General features: G+C 40.7%; 1 protein-coding gene across 1 annotated transcript; it reads right to left on the bottom strand.

Moving 5' to 3' along the window:
- Nucleotides 1–11,686: 11,686 nt before the first annotated feature.
- LOC103708427 (uncharacterized) lies at nt 11,687–12,799 on the bottom strand. Its single transcript, XM_008793352.5, has one exon. It carries the CDS (start codon nt 12,627–12,629, stop codon nt 11,958–11,960), a length of 672 nt encoding a protein of 223 aa, XP_008791574.2. The 5' UTR covers nt 12,630–12,799; the 3' UTR covers nt 11,687–11,957.
- Between the last annotated feature and the right edge of the window lie 10,218 nt (nt 12,800–23,017).

Genomic DNA, 23,017 nt, shown 5'->3' with positions numbered 1-23,017 from the left:
TAATCAGCGGAAAGGTCTGTGCCTTATAATGAGGAGGCCTAAAACCTTTCCTCACGAGGCGCCTTTTATAGGACAAAACCGTGAGGGTAGGGGGCAACCTCCGCGGACCCCCGCCGTCAGGGCTCGGGACTGTCATTGGGACTGTCATTGGGCTCCGGCCCTGGGCGACCTCCCGCAGACCCGAAGCGGCAATCCCAGAGCGGACAATACCTCGCGAGGGACGCAGATGCTTTCCCTGCTCGGCCGGTGTGTGGGCTGGTGTCGGGGTTCCGACCCCACATCAGATGGCGCTAGAGGAAGGGACCCGGCCACGCACAGACCTTCCCACTGAGGGGGCTGTATTGTGGGATGGGGTTCCCAGTTTAGTCCCACATCGGCTAATCAGCGGAAAGGTCTGTGCCTTATAATGAGGAGGCCTAAAACCTTTCCTCACGAGGCGCCTTTTATAGGACAAAACCGTGAGGGTAGGGGGCAACCTCCGCGGACCCCCGCGCCGTCAGGGCTCGGGACTGTCATTGGGACTGTCATTGGGCTCCGGCCCTGGGCGACCTCCCGCAGACCCGAAGCGGCAATCCCAGAGCGGACAATACCTCGCGAGGGACGCAGATGCTTTCCCTGCTCGGCCGGTGTGTGGGCTGGTGTCGGGGTTCCGACCCCACATCAGATGGCGCTAGAGGAAGGGACCCGGCCACGCACAGACCTTCCCACTGAGGGGGCTGTATTGTGGGATGGGGTTCCCAGTTTAGTCCCACATCGGCTAATCAGCGGAAAGGTCTGTGCCTTATAATGAGGAGGCCTAAAACCTTTCCTCACGAGGCGCCTTTTATAGGACAAAACCGTGAGGGTAGGGGGCAACCTCCGCGGACCCCCGCGCCGTCAGGGCTCGGGACTGTCATTGGGCTCCGGCCCTGGGCGACCTCCCGCAGACCCGAAGCGGCAATCCCAGAGCGAACAATACCTCGCGAGGGACGCAGATGCTTTCCCTGCTCGGCCGGTGTGTGGGCTGGTGTCGGGGTTCCGACCCCACATCAGATGGCGCTAGAGGAAGGGACCCGGCCACGCACAGACCTTCCCACTGAGGGGGTTGTGTTGTGGGATGGGGTTCCCAGTTTAGTCCCACATCGGCTAATCAGCGGAAAGGTCTGTGCCTTATAATGAGGAGGCCTAAAACCTTTCCTCACGAGGCACCTTTTATAGGACAAAACCGTGAGGGTAGGGGGCAACCTCCGCGGACCCCCGCGCCGTCAGGGCTCGGGACTGTCATTGGGACTGTCATTGGGCTCCGGCCCTGGGCGACCTCCCGCAGACCCGAAGCGGCAATCCCAGAGCGGACAATACCTCGCGAGGGACGCAGATACTTTCCCTGCTCGGCCGGTGTGTGGGCTGGTGTCGGGGTTCCGACCCCACATCATTTACCATACCAGCCATACATGTAACCAGCTACAGCTAGTTACTAGTGGATAAATTTAAGTCATCCACATAGAATCGAACAGCTAGAAATAGAGCAATGATAAAAAGAACAAAAATACCCTTTGGAGTACCATAGCAAAAGCTCTTATTAAGTATACTTTTGAGATACATATTTAAATAAGCTTTTTTTATCTCTGTTGTTCGCAAAGAAATGCAAGATGAGTTTACTGCTTAGGAGTAGGGGGTGTTAGGAAACTGCCAACAATAGGACGGAATCAATCGCGATAGAGATTTGGTCTACACGAAAGTTGCCTCCAGTGGTCTCAGTTAGAGATGGGATTGCATGTGTTTATGGATTGAACGAGATTCAAGTTGGAGAAATGGTGGAATTCCTCTCCTTATTGCTGAAGGAACGAATAGAACATTCTTCCTTTCCCCATTCCCCAGAAAGAGAAGGCCTACCAAGAATCCAGCATTAGAAATGACCACGTCAACTTATCAATGTATTAATAATACATAAGATTGTACGGAATTGCTGTTAGTTTTGCGTTAGTCGGTTCGAACATCTATTTTTAGAAAGTCAACTTACTCTTACTAAAAGACGGGGAAGAAAGAAATGAATGAATGTCCTTTTGAGAAAATGTAGAATAATACACCTACCGAAAAGGCTTATTTTTTATAACTTGACACATAAAATTGTTAGCCTTCTCCCGAACACATGAAAATTATTAGGAAGACATGACAATGATGTGCAAAAATTACCATACTTTATTTCTCTCACTAGTAGTGTGGATATGGTCATGTCCAAATTTAACTCTATTTATTATTGTTTTTGGACCTAAACTTGATTATTTTCTTCAACTGGATTTCTTTTTAGAAAAGGTTTGATTAGTTTATAAAAAAAAAATAGTTTCTTTTGTAGCCTTACTCCCACCATACCACATTAGCAAGCATCTCGCTGGTTTACACCCAACATCTTGTATATGTCGAGCAGAACAACTTTTTTTCCCTCATGGCCTAAGAGACATTTTGTTTCTAGATGCCTAAGGTTGTATATTTATTTGTATATGTATATAATTTTTAATACTAAAAAATATTTGTTCCTACATAAAAGAGAATGAAAACTTTGTTGCAATGTGCCCTAGATCTAGCATTAGCGCACCAACTTGGGCACCATTGTTTTGATCTATATAGACTTATTTTGATACTCTTCGACCAAGTAGTTAAGTCCGTCTACAATCTCGCATGAATAAAAACACACTATATAACTTAATTATTAGAATCCAGCATAAATTGTGCATGTGTGTGTAGGGTACAACAAGCAAGCACAAGTCAAGTTTTGTGCTTCCTTTATGGTTCTTGAAGCATGATCATGCATTAACCCCGCCTAAATTCAGTCATTCGTTAAGTTATATTTCTTGAAAATAAATCATTAAAAAAATAAAGTCTCATTGAGTCCCAAAACCAATTATTATACTCTTCATGAACTAAGATTGCTTGAAATAAAGGAACAGATATAAAAATTCAGTGCAAAATAATCTACATAAACAATGTGTGATTTTTCCTCTTCTTTTTTTTTTTTCTCGTTCATCATTGTTTGATTCTGATAAACAATCCATAACTATTTCCGATATGAATTCAAAAACTGTTAACTCCCTTGAGCATTAATATAATACAAACTTGGAAGATTGCAGAGCCTCTTTGACATTCTGATTCGCTTTACACATTGAGATATATTAGCACCAGAACTTCAATTCTCTTATCAAGCAAGATTCCAACCACTCAAGAATCAAAATCAAGCAACTAATTAGAATTTTATTAGACAAAAAAAAATACTTCATAAAAGGTCATTCAGCCATGAATTCATTCACGTAGTGATGCCACATGATCACCTCTGCATCCACTGTTAAGGTAGCTAGAACTCAATCTATCAATGTGTGAGATAGCCGGTCAAACTTGCTCATGGTTGGCATTAACTATTCCAAGTGGAGCCTTAATAAGTTATTCCTTGACATAAAGGCACTTTTTGTGCCTGCTTTTTTTCAATGGACCAAGAAGTCAACATTCAAAAGTTATTCCAAAGGAGTACCTTTTTCTATTCAAGAGTGAAACCAAACAAAAATTGGCATAACTCATGTCATTACTATTCCTACAGGTACAACTTTTACTGTTCTTATTTTTCTTTTCCAGAACCAAATGCAATACTAAACAATTCCACTGGTATCACAGTGCTACAAGAAAATAGAAGATATAACATCTTTTGATTACTAAAGATGGCATGTTCATCACAACTAGTAGTAAAGGAATCTCGCTACAATCCACACATGTTGATGCTCACTTTGTTTGCAGACGAGTCTTGTATAAGATAAAGGAATATTATTCCAAAACTAGCTACAAAAATTCCATTAATCTTTTTGATTTTCTAAAGCTCCACTACTCCAGGGTATTTCCTTCGATGCAGAAGGTTCACAAGAGTTCTCAAGGAAACCTTGATAGCAAGCAAACGTAGTTTTTTTGTGGATTCAAGTGATGCAGTTTTTCCCATATTTGTCAACAGAATACTCAGAAGATCAATGTGCCTTGATAGTGTCAAAAATACTTCCTCGAAATGGAAAAAAATGACTTTGTTTTCAGTATGCTACCATCCACAGAGGAAAATACAACATGTATTTCTTCTGTTGGCTGAATTTGATATATCAGTGGCCTTTGCTATCAGTTAATGCAAGCTGACCTGATGCAGAATGTCTTGAGAAAGTGTTAACGAATTCAAGGTGACACGAAGGAGGCTAGTATGACATTAGACACGGTAACAACATATAGGATATTGCATTGCTAGGATCCTACTAATCATACTACATGAGAATTATGCTTCCAAAATCCATCATAGGCACTAAGAAGTATTTGTTGTGAGACTCATGCAGCCATGTGTTTAATCCCACATCAGTTATTCACTGGATAAATCTTGAGTACTTATATACGATCAAAAAACCTAAATAATACATTCTGGCTAGCAATTTTGAGTGAGCTCTTGAGTTGTTACAAATAGTATCAAAGCGGACTTAGCTTATAACCTATACGGACTAGAGGACACTGTAGCACGGATCTATTGGAGCTGACCACGGACTGATCGTGATGTTTGTGATTAGATTTAAATGAATTTAAACTCTTAGACTGATGAGGATGTCAGGATTTAAACAGAAAAAATATGTGAGGACTTGTGTAGGCGTGTGTTTAGTCCCACATTGATTATTCGCTAGATATATCTTGGGTACTTATATAGCATCAACGAATCTAAATTATATCTTACGGCTAGCCATTTTAGATAAAGTCCTAAGTTGTTACATTTGTATATAAAAAATATATATATAGACACCAAAATTTTATTAAAATATACTTTTTTGACTTCCAAGTAAACTGGAACTGTTGGACAAAAATTTCAAATTACATGTATTCAATAAACAGCACGTCTCTAACTAAGATTGGCCCGTCTAATGATAGCAATAAAGGACCTACATGATGTGATAAGGGAGGAGGTTCACAACGGAACCAAGGAGATTGAATGCATGAGAACATACTCAAAGCAGTAGCTAAGTTGCCTGAGGATTTAGGGGTTGAATTTCTACTTTGCCCAAAACTTAGCGCTAGGGGAATAATTTCAATTTTTAAATGAGGATCCATGAATAAAAGAAAGGGGAGGGGATTCGGGAGGCCTCAATCGAATAACGATATGCAGCAGCAAAGAAAGGGGTGTTGGCCTTGGAGTATTCACTATAGGTCATTGAAACCTACGCATGCCATGGAGAGACTGCAAAGAAACACAACATCACTTGTATTTAAAAAACCAGGAAAAAAAATCAAATAACAAGAAAAAAGGCAACACATGAATCAAGTTTATATCTTAGAATAGAACAGAAGATATATCCAGACCCAAGCAAAGTCTAATCCTTCAAGTTTTTAGGGGTTCTCAAGCTGATAGCAAACCTAAGTAAGTGGGAATTGGTTTTGAACTATTCAATGTCTTAAAGCCGAGATGACCCAGTTGCAGAAATTAAGCTTATGAAGCCAGAGAGTAACTCTAAGTCAATGAACTGGAACAAGTCTAGGCAAAGAGTGAGAAGGCAAGCTTTGATACGAAGAACTACTTTTTAAGGTGTTTGGCTGTCCTTGTACACCATATAAGGAATAGCATTTCGTGATATATGGTGCAGACACTAGTGCCAGGTCAGCCAGTCGCTATAGGATCCAGCCAACTCAGCGGGTCCCAGCTGATTCAGCCAGCCCGATTTTACTTTGAATTGATTTATTTTAGTTGGGTTTATTTTATATTGATTGAGTTTATTTACATATTGTCATTTTAGGGCCTTTTCGGGATTGTTTATTTGTAGGGGCTTATTTGTTATTTTGTGACCCTATATACATGGGTCCATGCTCATGTTTAGGATTTGATGAATGATGAATGAAAATTAGCCTCTTTGTCTTCTTCTTCCCCCTCCTCTTCTCCTCTTCTTCTTCTTCCCCCTCCTCTTCTTCCCCCTTCCCTATTCTTCCTGCAGTTGTCCTGCATCATCATATGTTCTACTTTCCTTGAAGAAATATTTGAATGATTCTAACCATATACAAGGATAGACTTATCAACAAATGCTGAGGACCTATAAAACCTAGTATTCAGTTGAAAGCTAATGTGCCAGAGATAAAAAAAAAGGACCAGTATTTGGAGCAAGCAAAGCAAGAGGCAAGCCCGCAAGGAAAACCGATAATTAGATCGGTTAATCTATATAAATAGAAAGAATTCCATGCAGCGAATTCTAAGCAAGGAGTGAGTCCGGTCGATCAGTAATAAAGTGTGCCCGATGTCTAACCGTTAAACTCTGGTGATGGATCGGGACAATTCATACGTAGAAAATTCTCCACCCAAAGGGTTGTTTTCAAGTGAGTTGGGTATTTAAACAAGTCATTGCTGTTTCAGGCACAGATTATAAGCCAAAGAGGAAAATTGACACATTAATAGAAAGCTTTTCTTTAGAGTAGGACAAGAAATGCATCTGTATATCTTTATAGTTAGAGTTTTCTTATGAATCAGAGAACTCTGTTCCATCATTCTGTTATAGTTACTCATTTGGGGACAGGGCTCCTATCATATAGGAAACAAACTTCTTTGGATTAAAAACTAAGTGCAGCTTTTTTTGGGGGGAGTGAAAAATGAAGTGCAACATTGAAACAGTGAACTTTCTACATATGTTGAATTTGTTCCTTCAGGGTGATCATAATTTATATTCTGATTTTTTTCACCAGGCAGCACTTCAGGGGCTACTGAAACTTCATCAATATTTATACCCGTTCGGCTACTCTATTGTCGATATGAACAAACTCATACTTCACACTTATTTCTGATCATATATATCCAGAAAAATTAACTTGCTGCAAACTAAATCAGATGAGCTGACCTTTAAGTCCTACAACAAGACTCGAGGCTGAAACCTGATTTAAACATCGATTAATTTTTATTCCTATTTATGCCAGGAGAGTCCTGCTCTTAAAAATTAGGGGAAATTTCTTGCTTCCTCCATTTCCATTCAAAAAAAAAAAAACGTTTTGTTCAAAAGTTCATCAATTAATCACAATCAAGCCACAGATCCACAGTTCTGAAAACATCACTCAAACCAGACAACACATCAACCAATCTCGAAATCAAAAAAGCAAGAGAATGCACAATGGAATAATAGATTGAATTAAAAGTGACCATTAAACCACATACCTCGCCATGTCAGTGGAAGACTTCGTTCTCATGGCCTTGATATTTCAATGTGATCAAATTATATGCTTGCACCGGAAAATTAATGAATGAGTTAATAAACTCAAAACATAATTAAATTTAAAGAAAAAACACTTACCCCAAGAAAAATGAGATGGCTCCGGTGAAAGGATGATCTAGCATCCATTTCTTCCTTTAGGACTCGTTTGGTTTACAGAAAGGAGAAGAAAAAAGTGTGGCCAACGAAAAATAAAAAAAATACTTCACATGTGGTTAAAGTTTACAGAGGAGAGAGAGAGAGAGAGAATAGCTTTCTCATTAAAAAAATATTTTCATATTTTATAAAAAATAAAAATTCACGTGGGATATAGAAAATTCACTTTCTCACTAGCTAAAAAAGAGGTAATTTTTTTCAAAAATTATGTTAAGCTTTAGATAAAATAGGTAAGATGTTTCTCATTATTAAAGGTATAACAGACATTTTATATATTTTTTTCAAAAAAAGTAGATCTCAACTAAATATAAATCATTATGGAATGTGCCACTTTTTTGCAGTTAGCCAAACATACAAAAATTATTTTTCCCAACATTATAAACTGAAATATCAACTTTTTCAAAAAAAAATATTTTAATATTTTTTCCAGAACTAAACAAGCCCTTGGTCTTTTTGGCAAAAAAAACTTGTGTTTCTTTTTACCTCTTCACCCTACTTTCCACCACCTTTCTATTCCTCGCCCTTGGACCGAATGCAAACATGTTTCTACACAAGAATTTTGCCCAGACAGAAGAAGTTAATAAAAAAATATTACGGAACACAAATTTGTATATAGTATCTTTATTTGTTTGCTTTGACCTTTTTTTTTTCCCAATCATTCTCATGAGAAGAAAAAATATATTCTGCATTCCCCGAGCAAAACAACTTGGCTGCATGAAAAATAACATATAAATGGGGTGGAAACAAAAATGAATCCTTGATTTTATCCAACATGAGAAACTAAAATGCATCTAGCATGGCGTATTTGTTTAAAAGTTGTAAGAAAACCATTAAAATAACTGCATCATCATTTTAATCAGTTTTTTAGATGAAATGGGCATTGCGGTGGATAATGTCTACATAATTGGATGCTTAAAATGATCGGGTAGTGCATAAAAAGATCTATTCAATAAAATCTAGATGATATTTCTAATTCCATTCATGGTAACCCACATTAATGTTGATGTTGTCATGAGTTGGATTTCTATCAATTCAATGAATCATAAATCGTGATGGCTACCCGTATACTTGTAGTGCGTAGGACTCTATGAAGACTTGCTATATATATATATATATATATATATATATATATATATATATATATATATATATATATATATATATATATATATATATATATATATATATATATAATGTTTTTGGAATTAAAAGGTTTTTGAATTCGAGCATAGCTAGATTCAAGTCCGATTTAGTACGAAATTAGATCCTATATACAGAATTTCAACTTCAATTCATTAAGTTTATATCAAAAACTAGTTGAAGGTCGTGGACCCCACCTGATATGTGCCAAATGTCACCACGTCAGGTTCCAAATTGCTGGAATCAGTGTGATGCGTGTAGGGACACTTGGGCTTCTGTGTGCCCTCAGCCGGCCCATCTGGATCGCTCGTCTTGTTTACTGGTCAAACTGGTCATCCCACAGCGGGTCAAAGAGCGACTAAGTTTTGTTGACCTGATTATGTTGATTCAACCAACACGTTGAAACTAGTTATAATTTTTTTTTGCATAAATACCATTCTAAAAATTTAAATTTACATAAATACCCTTTTAAAATAATATTTATTTTCGTACCTTTGTTTTTCACAAATGTTCCTAATATAATGTTTTTTCTAACATCATTAATAAAAAACATATCTATTTTAATTAAAAATAAAATAAAATTTTGAAATTACTTTGTTTGTCCTCCATCACGATCGTCTCATAACGGCGTTAGATAATGTGAGTACATATGCAAAAATAAAGATAAAAAAAGAATAGAATAACAAAACAAGTATTTGACGAGGATATACATACAAAATTCGATATTTAGAAGGATATTCATACAAAAAACTCTTATTTATATCATGGCAGGTTCAAAATTATAGTCGCGGTGTAACAAAATAATGACTAATTTATTTATGAATTTTTTGACGGGCAAATGATTTTAAAATCTTTTTCTACACAATCAACCTAATTACTCTTTTCTACTTGATTTTGCTTCCCCAAGCTCCTCATCTTCCTTCCTAGACATCTGAGTAAGCTCACTATTTGTCAAGCAGCAGAACCATGGCTGCATTTTTTTTCTTTCCACGAATTAAGGTACAGAAAAAGTTCAGATTGAAACAAAGGGTCCGTCAGTAAGGAACAGAGAGGAGAAAAGGTATTGAATAAATGGACTCCACTTTGGATATTACAAGAGGCAGAGGAACGTCTTAGAAGCAGAGGCTGAACGTAGGCTGCGGTTCTCGCAATGCATGTATGAAGGAGTTTTGCCTTCGTCTTCTCTTTAGTTTTTGATCGATGTCCAGTTTTGACATCGAATAAATGGGGGGTCTTCAGTTTCTCATCACAAAGTTTGCAGGTCACCAGCACGAAGAGGTGGAGTACTTGTTTTGCCAGTTCTCTATCTGCCGAAGCTTTGAAATTGAATATGCGGTTAATAGTAGTGTATCGGAAACCATCGAAGCATTTGTTTGTTTTGCAATTTTTCTCCAATCATGCTAAGTATTGAAATATTTGAAAAAAAAGAAAAAAATAAAAAAAAATGAAAGAGAGAAAAGTGATTTTATTTCTCTGCTTCATCATATTTGATACATCTTAGGAGATATATACTCGTGTACAGACTTTATACATGAAAAATAATATAGACTGATATAGAATCTCACTAATAATAAAAAATATTATAAATGATACAGATCTCTAAAACTATTTTGGAAAGATTATGTTAATAAAGAAAATTAATATAGATTGTTCCAGAATTGCGTTGATAAAGAAAAATATTATGTTATGTGCCTCTAAAATTATTTTAATACTAAGTATCAAAGATGGTGCAGTTGGGAAGCTGGTGCGGACCAATGTTCTAGAAGACGAAGCTCCAGAGAGCCCGGAAACCACCAGGCCTCTCTCAGCGAGTTATGTGATGCATGACATGACCTTGTCTGCCGTGATTTTTTTCGCCTATCAATATTTGTGTAATTCTTTTCTTTCTTCGAGAAAAGAGAGAGATTTGTGCCGTTCTTGTTGACCGCTAAAGCTATCACATCCTTTAATAGAGGGTTTTTTTTTTTTTTTGTGCAGTAGAAGTGTAATAGAGGTTGTTGATAGCTATAGCACGGCCGCCGTGCCCGGGTGTGATGCGGCGGCGATGGCGTTGCCGGAGGGCGGCGAGCCCTTTGAGTGAGTGGTTAGGAGAGCGAGCTCGACTTTACCTAATAAAAGTTCATGAAATAAAAAATATTACTCGTGATGGCCTCGTTGAAGCAATTAAGCCGTTGGCCATCAAAAGCAGAGAGGCAAAGTGCCGTAAGTCAAGTCTCCTGACTTTGGCGTGGGGATACGTGGACATATGGGAAAAGCTTTGCTTCCACCCAAGGAAAAGACAACAAGAGGATTGCCTGCAAGGAGGCTTGCATGAATTGTTTATTTGCTAGCTTGTTCTTTTGTTAACACGTGTGAAAGAAGCACATCTGGCCGGTGTGCTGCTACTTTATCGGCCAAGACTTGAGAGGCTTGCCTCAGCTAAGTCATGCCTTAAAGAAACTGTTGATTGGATCGTCCTATTTGCTACTCATTATTTTGAAAAAAATTTAAGCACCTAGCAAACTTCTGGTCCTTCTGCTTTATATAGTCTTTTTGCTAGTGATGTAGCTGGCTGTGCTCATGCGAGAGTAGTGTGAGTAGCCAATGTATATATATAAAAAAAAAGCAACTTCAACTGACCTTCCCATTTTTATGTCTCCATAAGTCATTGATCCTCGGGCATTCTAACAATGATTGATTGCATGCACGTTCCATTATTATCATACCCAAGGATTTTACCACTTGAACGTGATACATATTTTCTTTGACAAGGGCCAGTATAATAGATAAACAGAGCAAGATCATGGTACATGCAGTTCTCATGATATTTTTTCAAGTACCAACGATAGCAACCAAGAAAAATCACTTGCATGCCGAGCTACTAATAAGTTTTTCAAGTTGGATCATGGCGCAGAAGCATAATTAAGAAGGTGAAATTTTCCGAGAAGCTGTTTTGCTTAAACTTGAAGGATTTGTCAATAGAGGCGTAGTTGATGGAGGATGGTTTTTGTCTTCAGCAATGTTATTGTGAAACCAGTATATATTTACTATAAGCTTTCCCCCTGCTATGGTCATCCATAGGATTCCTATGCCCCTCTGGCAATGATAGCAGTTTGGGAATCCTCACTTTTTTACCTACCCTAAATTAAAAAGTTCAAAACCCAACCGGTGATACTGAATGCCAGTGAATCTAAGAAGATCAATAAGGATCGATCGTATAAAGCCTCTAAAGAAAATAAACCAAGTAGAGAAAAAAGCCCTTAAAGAAAATAAACAAGTAGAGAAAAAAGTGCAAGAGAAATAAAAAACTCAACCCCCACTTTCTACCCTCTCCAACAACCAAAGCAATTGGTGGAAAGCTAGCGGAGCCAAGTAAACAACATAGATTCACATCGTACAGATCTATTTAATTATAATTTATTTATTCCCACAAAGCAACTGAAGTAACCATCGATGGCCATCTCAAGCTCGGCCGACCAGCGGCTCGCGGCGGAATGCATAGTCCGGTGTGGCCGCCACGCTTCGCTGGAGGCGAAGCTGCTCGTAGAACCTCTTAATGAACTCCTCCGCCGCCCGGTCCACTTGCCCGTCGGCCTCCTCCTCCTCCTCCTCCTCCCTTATCGGGAACGGCGAGTCGGTTATCCTCAGCTGCCGCACCACCGCCGGACTCCTCCCGAAGCTGCTCCAAATCGGGGCTGGTGACGGCGATGCCATTAACGACTCGGTATCCGATACCTCGGAGTTGAGGATCTCGAAGGCCTTTGCGATGGCGGCAACGTCGTGGTTGTAGCAGTCGTGGCGGTGGCGATGCTTTCGCTTGGCGGTGAAGAAAGAAGGGTAGGCGGGGGTGTCGCTGCAGCTGAACTCCACCTCCCGGGGGTTGTAGAAGGAGAGGTTGGGATCCATGGACCGGCAAGAGAACCTCGAGAAGGCAAAGGCGGTGCCGTCGTGGTGGTGGTGGTGGTGGTGATGGAAGGTCATAAGGTTGCCGAGGGCTTTTCCGGCGATCTTGCCGCGGTGGAGGACGTGGTGGAGGTCCCACAGCAAGAGCTTGCGCTTGGAGATTCCCTTGCGGAGCATATAGTACACCGCTCGTACGATGTGCCACAGCCGCTTGGCTACAATTGATTCCATTGCGGCCGTGTCGGTCTCTGTCCTTTCTTCTATTTTCGTTTTTCTACAGGGGATTTTTGAAAATTTTCCGAGATAATTTTTTGAGAGAGAGAGAGAGAGGGAGGAGGAGGAAGAGAAGAGTTAATGCGTTGGTTGGGTGCGGGTGGAGTGGAGGATGGGGGACGGTATATAAAGGGGACGTGAAGGGAGAGGAGACCAGAAAAAATGAGGGGGGTTATTTTAATATTTAGTGGGAAGATTAATGATGAAGAAAGGGATGGAGATTTTTTTTTTTTGGCAATTATTGGTTCATAAATTATTAGAAAGTCCTCAATCAAGAAAAGATCAGAGACTGGAGGGGCACGAAATGGCAGCTAGATCGAAACGTGGCGGATAAACATGGAATATTAAGCTTAATTAGTGGCTTTTTAAGTTGATCAAGACAAGATTTAATGGGCATTTGTGCATGTTTAGAGGGGAAGTAAAGGGGCTTTGTGGTAATTAAGCTTGGTTGGGCTGCTTCAATGGGTGGGCAAGCATGAATTGGTGACACCTAACAAGCCACGTGGCAATGGAAAGGTAAATGGGCCTTTTTATAAATGTGACGTGGACACCTCGGCGTGTCCTTAATGTTAACATCCTTCTAAGAAAAATTAATTAACAGTGTTTTGCTTTAAATCAAGTTTAAGCTAATAGGAACAGTAGTATAGAAGTTCTAATGGAAGCATGAGAATGAAAGTGATATCTTTGGATGGTATTTTTACTTGGCGTACGTGTAACTAGAATTAAATATTTTTTGATATGTTTGGTTCGTAGCTAGAATTAAAAAAAATTTAAGTAAATTTTTAAAAATCAATTAATTAGAGAGATGTTTTTGGAAAATCATTTTTTTTAAGTAAACCTAACATAATGGAATTTAAATATCCGAAAGAGAACTAAGATTGGGTTTTGGGAAACTGGGACGTTCCCAATCTTCTTTTAAAAGAGAATAAGAATAAGATATTCCTCAACCAAACAACTAGAGTGAAATCACACATTCATTCTCATTCTCATTACGAACATGCTCTCTACTTGTGGCAACTTCTCCTTTGAGATAGAGTGAATTGTTTGCGGAAAGATGATACCCTAAGTATCACTCTAGATTTTTATTAAAAAAATAGAAAACACAATATTTGATAATGAAAGATCAAAAATTTGGCACCCAACAACAAAATTTTGAAAGGTAAACCAACCAATGGCATGCACACTAACTTTGCAAGATGGAACTAGGCAAACTAGCAACTAAACACGTGTCAACAAATACCTAACCCAATAAATAGAACACTACAGAGGTCATCTCATGTTGATCAGGATTTAAGACCTTTTGATGGTCCAGTTATGTAGAATTGGCTATTAATCAAATGCCGAGATGCATCAAAAAAGTGAGACCACAGATTCATCGGACCATTAAAAAGATCCGATGAACATCTGATCAGCTTGCTCCCATTATGATTAACGAGTGATCGGTAATTTGCATGAAATATGAGTCTATTCCCTTTGTTTTTTTTCCTTCCCCTACTATGTATTATCCTTCTAGTTTCCCCATGGTAGACATAAAAAGTCTGCTTCCACAACAAAGAAAGAAAGTATTTTGATAGAAAGCTAAATTAAATCAAAGATCAGTCTAAAAGAAAGCTGAACTTGTCTTCTTTTCATCATATTGCCTGCTATTTCATCTACTTTTTCTCACTGGCTGTTACTTATTTTCCTCCTACTTTCGTATTGTACATTCCATCCCTATCTCCTTCAACTCTCATGTATATACTTCTCTCACATTTTTAATAAATTGGGTGGCTCAGCCTCCCTTTTCCTAAAAAAAAAAAAAAAAAAAAAAAACCGAAGACGAGCTCATTGAAATGCTCCTTGTTCGGTCTCCTTGTGCCACTCATAATAAACCCCAATAATAACTTATGTGGGTGAGAATCGATCTGCACTATTGCTGAAAGTTTATCCACTAGGAAAGCTAAAGCAGTGCCAACGGGACCTTGTGTATTTATCTAAGCCATTCTTTCCCGAACTAAAGCAAAAGGAAAGCCCTGATGTCCAACTTCCGGAACTGACACAAAGTAAGAGAGCTTCTCTTTGAGACGTAGGCCAGAGTACCTATAACTTGGCTAATGCCTTTTATCCTAACTTAGAACTATTTAAATGGATAAGCAATTGAAATCTTTTGCTCTCTCTCACAGCCAGATGGGTGATCCCACATTTCCACCATAGGTGCAATATATGCTTCTAGAAACTTATGGTAGGGAGAGAGGGTGTCTCAACTTTAGGCTCCTCCTGATAGGACAGGGGCGCGAATCCACCGTTAGATCGCACAATGGTTGGTTTGAGATGTATGCGGAGCGCAGTCTAAGATACAACTTGAACCCCTCCTGGTAATCATTGGTGTTGAATATTCAACTATGATTAGCATATCTTGATCATGGTTAATGATGAGCATATCTTGATCGTGCTGTCATCAAAAAAAAATAATAATAATCAAGCTGCTCCTTTTGTTTCATATCTACAAAAAAAAATAAAAATAAATGATTGAAGAACAACTTCTGATCATCTTATGCCAACCGCAAAAGAAGAGGTAGAAATGAGCAGTCTAAATTATAAGCTGAAGGACTCTTCTTATTTTTCTCTTCTTTTACAAATATTTTAACAAAAACAATTCTGTCGCCAAAAATTTGGCTAAATAAACTGGCCTTTTTTTTGTACTTCTTTATGAGCATGAACCATGATCAAGATCATTTATGCGGAATAGTCTGATAGAAGACATCTAGTCCATTGAAGTTGGAAGAAGAACGAATCAAAGTCCCGGTATATAAGTCCATTATGATTTATGAGAAATGAAAGGATGAACGAGTAAAAAAAGGCATGTTAATTCTAAGGAGCATTCCTCGAAGTACTAAATTTGGAAATACAAGCATGCACTAGTGTCGAACTGCTTTCTTCCAGGAACTTAAGGCTTTTGATTCTGCTTTTTAAGTGAAAGGTTTTCCAGGTATATTAGCCCGGATCGACCGTCCTAAGTGGTGATCTCTTAGGATATCTGAAAGAAACTATTCCTTAAGAGCATTTTTCTAAAAGATGGACTTGTAGCCTAGCTCTCAAGCCATCCACAACACCATGCATTATTTTTATCTTTAATTTTTCTATATATAATGCAAGGGTGAACTCCTTTATGTCTTTCCTTTTATCAAAGTGACATTAAATTATCTGCTTGAACTCTTTATATTTGATCCGGTAAGATCCTCCTCTTGCTTTTGTGGTGGTGTTCCCAATCCACACAAATGCCTTAAACTTTGTAGCTGGGCGCGCACGATTTTTCTTATATATGAAAGTGGCACAGCAGTATTATTATATTATTGGGGGCAGTTCACTAGTGCATAAGAAAAAAAAAAGGCAAAAGGAACAACATCAATAGTCCACTAAAGTATGTTTCCAGGACACTCTTGTGCCAGTGGAGTTCCTTTTTCATGGGCATATCATTCGAGGAGGATGAAGAACCAGCCCGCACCAGTTCCATATCTAACATGGTATAGAATTTGACACAACAAAATTGCTAACTCATAGGGACTGGGTTGTATCTTCCACGCAAAAGAAGGATTCACCCACCTTCATGCGAATTAACCGTTGGATTGCACAATAGTTGCTTCCAAATCTACGCAGATAGATGACTGAAAAGGTTTGAAGTGCTTTGAGAACTGCATGGAGTGTGATCCGATGAATGACATCGTGAAAGAAGATCGATCGTTCTTTTGCACGAACCCAACCCTGATTGACCCAAAGCAAGCATGGACTCATGTATGATCAAATAGAATCTGTTCCTACTCGCCATCATGGTCCAAAATGAATCCGGTCTAAAACAACATAAAATCACATACGTGCATCCGAACGGAATCAATTATGCTGATTATGTAATTCTAGATTAGTTAAAGTATGTTGAGAATGCCTTCTTGCAAGCTTTGGGCCAAGAAAACTCAATCAAGAGAGAGTGTGGTAAAATTGGACTAGATACAACCGGGGACCAACAACAAGCCATATGATAGTGAGAGTCGTTTAAATGATTGATGGGCATTTCTGAACGTCTTCACCAGGTTTTGGAGGGCAAGATGGCAATCCTGAAGTTGAAGCAACATCCAGTTGGCCGATTCTGAACCATATTAAAACCAAGAGGGCCCATATCCCTCATACATTCTCTAAAGCTTGTGTGATTCTCGCTCTTTTGTGTGGAGTGGATTAAGATTTATCAATGGTAGGCCAAGTGATGATATGCACCATGAAAAGGAAAAGGCTCTGTGAAAGAGTAGAGGGCCTAATTATTGACTAAGCAAGTTGCACTGCAAAAAAATTATTGAATGAAAGGCTTTTTAATGGGGGCATGTCTCACGAGCCTCCCATCCCTCCATTGTCGACTGACTTCTCAATTATACTCCATTATTTTTCAATTTGGGATACCACTCTCTAGTTTTCATGTCACCATCTTGGGGAAAAGATCTAATAGCTCTATTACGTAGGCCAACCACTGCATGAAATGCTTGTCCTATGTCCAAGAGCTGAAATTTTTGGTTAGACCACATCCGCCACCTAACCTGCACAATGACTTCTCTAGTTTTCAAGCCTTGCACCACGTGTGTTATATAGTGGTGCACCACACCAATCATATATGCGCGTATTTAGGAACTCCATTCATCTTGTGCTCGTCTCATTGACCGGTTCATAAGAACATGCATATATGAATGGCATAGTGCACCGCCACGTAGTACATATGATGCTCGTCTCGTGGTTGGTCGCAGTTAGCGGACATGGTCCAACCGATAATTTATTTGAGATGACGCGTGTCAAAACTAGGTATCGCTATCTATTGATTTGGATGATGATCTACAGCTGTTGGTGCGAGGGGACAGCTCTTCAAGGCTGATAGAGATTCAGGTTGGTATCGTAGTTTCCTCATCAGGCCATGCTAACTTGATGAGGGTGACTCATTTGTTGGCATCTTCTCCCGGGGGGGACCGGATTGGGCTCGTGTCATGCATGAGAGATCCGTCCAATTGACAAACAGGTTAGAAGTTTCGTTCTGCATCTTAGATCATGCATATGAATTTGACTCTTAATTTGAGGAATCTGAGACATCATAACATAGCATGACATGCGCACCAAACCCCATTTAATTAATTCAAGGGCGATGGACCCCAGAAATTTCGTAAAGCCAAGAGCTGAGTTCAGATCCAAGAGGATTTACAAACTTGATGAGGTCTGAGGTGATCCATCTTACAAGTTACAAAATATATAAACAATTATGTCCTACGTATCCATTTTATAATCTTTGCATTTATTTTTTTATGTTGACTCTTTTCTCATAAAAATCAAGTAGTATCCATCTCCCTAGAATCCATCTCCCACGGCCAGCTGGAGTTTTAAATTACAAATTCAGAAATATGCACCTCGCTCATGTATTCTCCTTGAAGCAAATCATGGGCCGAGCTTGGGCATAAATAACAGATTTTAAATAGGTCGGCCCGAAGCCCGGCTAAAATGAGGCCTAGCTCATCATCAGCTCTGATCCCCTTGCAGCTTCGAATTGTTGTAAGTAGTACTCTTTCACATTAGCTTTAAAGTAAAAAAGAAAAATAACCAATCTCTTCTCAACTTTGGATGACACCTCCATGTTGAGCCACATCTAGTAGGTTCAGGTATGAAATTTATATGGGTGTGGCTAAAGTGGCAATATAAGTATTCAACTCTAAATGCAAATATTTTCCTAAAAAGACTAATTGCAAATATATATTTGAATAATTTCCAGAAGCCAATCTCTAATCTTGCCTGGATTACTAAAGACAGCTTTCAACAATTACAATTAATATGAACAAATCTATATCTAATTCATAAAGTTATACCAGTTATCTCGATTTGATACTATAAGTTTTGCAAATTAGTAGCTTCTCAAAATTTGTAAACTACACAATTGCTCCAAATTTAATTAATTGTAAACCAGCTAGATTAATTGCTTTGATACATCATCAACCAAAAGTGAATGTTGCTTACTACTATACAGGTAAACCTAGAGCTATCTCTTCTAATATACTAAAAGGTGCATCTTGGTGAGTATGAAGTCTACCTTGCTTGTGCTGGTAGCTCGAACATACCTCGAAACATTTCCGATAAAGGTGACCTATCTCTTAGTGTTTATTTAAGAAAAACTTGCGCTGGTTCTGATCTAAAATGTGAATGTATTTGCTTAGTTGTAAGTACCTTCCAGAAAGGAGAAATTATTAGATGGACTAGGTCCACTGGACCGGTCCAAATACTAGGGCATGTGCATGATGGATAACAAAATGAATTCCAACCCTTGTTTTGGTCAAGTATTTAAATACAAGAGAGGGGTAATGTGGCGAGTAATTATTGGACTGATCTACTAGATCTGGTCTATCTAATAATTTATTCATAGAAAGAACCTTCTATGAATTCCATCAGTACACGATCAAATCATACCATACGTAAGTGTTTGGAACTTTAGTTCATCTTTTGCTGAACACCATCTTTCTATGCAGATCTGAGGATCTACAATTCATGATCAAGTCATCAAGCCTACAACTTTGGATGCAAAATCCGTGAGAGCCCAGAGAAATATTTATGTCTACGCCATCCTAACAGCAAGCTTGGATTAGCATGACAAATCGAGAGCCATATTAATAAGGACCGGGTTCAAACTATGAGAGCACATCGACGTCACGTCTTATAAGGCCTACGTAACGTTATCACAGCCGTCGAAATCCAGATGCTCGCTTTGATGAACATGTCGGCAGCTGCGGCTGCTCCGCTGCCGGCTCTCCGTCAAATAGAAGAAAGAAAGAAACGGGCATCGGTGAGGGTAACGCCAAGACGAAACGGAGCGGGGGCATTTTGGGAACCCTGGCAACGAATTAACGGCCTCCTCCTCGGGTAGTTCTAAATACACCCCCCCGATTGCTCAGGACACCCCCCAAAAATTAAAAAAAAATTAAATACTCTCTACACCCCCCCATTTGCTAAGGACACCCCTAAAAAATTGAAAAATCCTAAATTACCCTTCACCCTCCCCACCCCCTCACCTAAATTGCTCTCTACACCCCCCAAACCCCCCCCCCACCCCGCTCTTCCCCTCCAAAACACCACTCCAGCCGGCTTCTCCCTTCCGCCCAAAAAACTTCGCCTCAAGCCCCTCCAAACCCCCTCCGTCTCCCCCTTCTTCCTCTCGTCGCCGGTCGGTGCAGTGCACCTCGCCAACGCCCAAAACCCCCCCGTTCCCCCTTCTCCCTCTCGTCGCCGGCATTCTCCCCTTCTCCCTCTCGTCGCCGGCATTCTCCCGGAACCACCTCCCCGGCCATCTCCCGAGCAACGAGCACCTCGCCGGCGCCTCCACGACCACGTCGAGGTAGCTCCACCCCCCTGCCTCCAGTGCTCCGTTCGGCACTGGATCGCCGAACAGAACCCTTCTGTTCGGCTGAACAGTGCCGAACAGAAGCCCTCTGTTCGGCAACACTCAACCGAACAGAAGCCTTCTGTTCGGCTGCACGGTGCCGAACAGAAGCCTTCTGTTCGGCTGCACAGTGCCGAACAGAATGGTTCTGTCCGGCTCTGAGCAGCCGAACAGAAGGGTTCCGGTGCCAAATCGCGTGCCGTGCCAATTGAATTATTTTCTTTGATGTAGCCTAACATTGAATTTCTATATTTTCAGACATGGATCCCCGTCCCGCCAGAGTTAGACCTACGGCGTCAGCTAGGAGACGTCGTGCTAGGATTGCTTCTCCCGAGCCTGCTCATATGCCATCGGACTCTCCTGAGTCAGAGCATGATGATATGCCCGCTAGGGGCGAAGACGATGAGCCCGTTGGACCATGTCCAGGAGGTCCAGAGGATGAGTCCGTCCTGATCAGTTTCAGGACGCATATAGCAGCTTCCATCTGGAGGCAACAGGTATTGTTTATTTGTTATAGCATTATATTTTGTTTATTGATGTTTTATAAAGTAGTAATAATTATACATTTATATTACAGGAACGAGCTCCACTCAAGTGCATGAACCATACTGCCAAGGTTGGTGAATGGAAGTGGTGGTCTTCAAACCAACCAAATACCAGGTTCAGAGCACTATTGAGGCAGTCGGGCCTCGTAGAGTTAGTGCAGTGCTCTTATCGATTCATCGATAAGATTCTGATTTCGGGCTTCGTAGAGAGATGGCAGCCCGAGACGAACACCTTCCATATACCATTTGGCGAGATCACTATCACGTTGGATGATGTATCCGCCATTTTAGGGATTCCAGTCGCAGGTTCCTCAGTATCAGTTTCTCCTGAGAGGATGAGTGATCGGGATGCTGAGGAGCTACTTGTGGAGTTGTTGGGGGTGTCAGCTGGAGACGCGCGTCAGGAGGTACTGTCATCGCGCGGTCAGTCTGTGAGGATGGAGTGGCTGAGGACTCAGTTTCACTCTGTATCTGATAGAGACAGCCAGCAGAGGATAGAGTGTGCAGCACGAGCCTATTTGTTATTTTTGTTAGGCTGCACACTCTTTGCTGATAAGAGTGGGACCAGGGTGCCTATAGCGTATCTGTGTTTACTGCGGGATCTGGATAGGGTGAGCACATATGCCTGGGGTACAGCTGCCTTAGCATATTTGTATTGGCAGTTGGGGATTGCGTCGAGGTCATCAGTGAGACAGATCAGTGGTTATATGACGCTTCTGCAGGCATGGATTTATGAGCATTTTCCTGCACTCAGTCCTCACCCGTCGCTCGAGTATACTGATGCCAGTCCCCGTGTGCACCGCTGGATGCCCGGCACTCCATCCCGTACCACGATGGACCATTTAGTGGTTCTACGTGAGTACTTGGACCTTTTGAGCATCGATGAGGTACGTATCATATTACCATTTGCTTGTGTTTGTCAGTACTTTTAATATGCGATATAGTATAAAACTGAAATGTACCTTTTGTTTTGCAGGTTATTTGGGATCCCCATCATCGGCTTCGGGGAGATCGCCCATATATACCCGTCGCATTTTTTACTGGCTCCATCAAGTGCCTTGATATCGTAGAACCCTATCATCCAGAAAGGGTTCTTAGACAGTTTGGTCGTATTCAGACCATCCCTCGAGCGCCACTAGCCCCTACGCGAGCCAACAGAGGTTCCACAGCAGGCTCGTACCGGATACATTACTCCTATATGGATCAGCTTTGGGAGCGGTGGGAGGACCACGTGCTGAGCCAGGCGAGCAGGAGCCACCCAGTTACCCGGCCATCAGACAGCGTACCGGGATATATGGAGTGGTATCTCCGTATCACGCACGTTGCAGTTCAGCCTCCTCATCTGCGCTCGAGTACTCATTCTGGAGCTAGGGGAGGTCATGATGATGCTGACATGCACCGGCGGCGTATTGCAGATGCAGTCGGTATCAGTACCGACATTGTACGGATGGGTCGCCCAGAGGCTACGTCACTAGGTGCCGGGCACCTATATGATGCTATTTCTCAGATGCATCAGGTACTTCTGGGTGATGAGCCTGGCCCGAGTACAGCACCCTCTCATTCGGATCCAGGACCCTCTCATTCGGACGTACAGCAGTACACGCGTCGACGATGGCGTCATAGGGATTGATGATGGAGCCTTTGTAATCTTTGTAAAGCCTTTGATATTAATGAAAAATATATATTTTTGGTACATTTACGTGTAATCTTTGTAAGGCCTGGCCCGTTCTATTTTACGAAAATACAACAGTGCACATAACAATCAATCTAACAATGCGAATACAGATATTTTTTGATTTATATTGATGATGGAGTTTCACAGTACATGACTCTAAGAGGCCAAAAAAATTTACAACTTTCAAAAATTGTACATATATAAACAATCAATCTAACTCTCCCGTGGGGGGTTTGACCCTGAATCTGATACGACTGATGTTCTGCCTCCACCTCCCTCTGAGGTACCTCCAAATGTTGTTCCAATCAAAGCTGACCCTGGACAAAGTTCCCCTCCAAAAAAGGCAGCAAAGCCTAAGAGGGTGCCAGTGGCAAGACCTGGCCTTGCAAGGAGAGGGCAGCCGATTAACCTCTTAACCAAGGACATCACAGAGCCCTCTTTTCCAACAAAAGAAATGATAATGCCTGCTCAACTTTTCCTTCAGAAATGATGATGCCTGCTCAACAAGAAAGTGAGATGGTGCAATCAGAAGTTCTTCCCCATGATACACTTCACAAGGTGTAAGATGCGAAAATAATCATAAAAAAGAGATGAATGTTTACCCTCCAGCCCATCACGACTATAGCGGTTGCTACCTGAAAGATTATTACATGGACTTCCACCAATAACCAGATCAAACCCACCAAATGTGTTAATCATC

This window comes from Phoenix dactylifera, chromosome 5, assembly GCF_051530095.1.
Source record: "Phoenix dactylifera cultivar Ajwa chromosome 5, Ajwa_hap1_PhDact_Kaust_v1.1, whole genome shotgun sequence".
NCBI lineage: Eukaryota > Viridiplantae > Streptophyta > Magnoliopsida > Arecales > Arecaceae > Phoenix > Phoenix dactylifera.
This window is presented reverse-complemented; position numbering and strand designations above follow the sequence as displayed.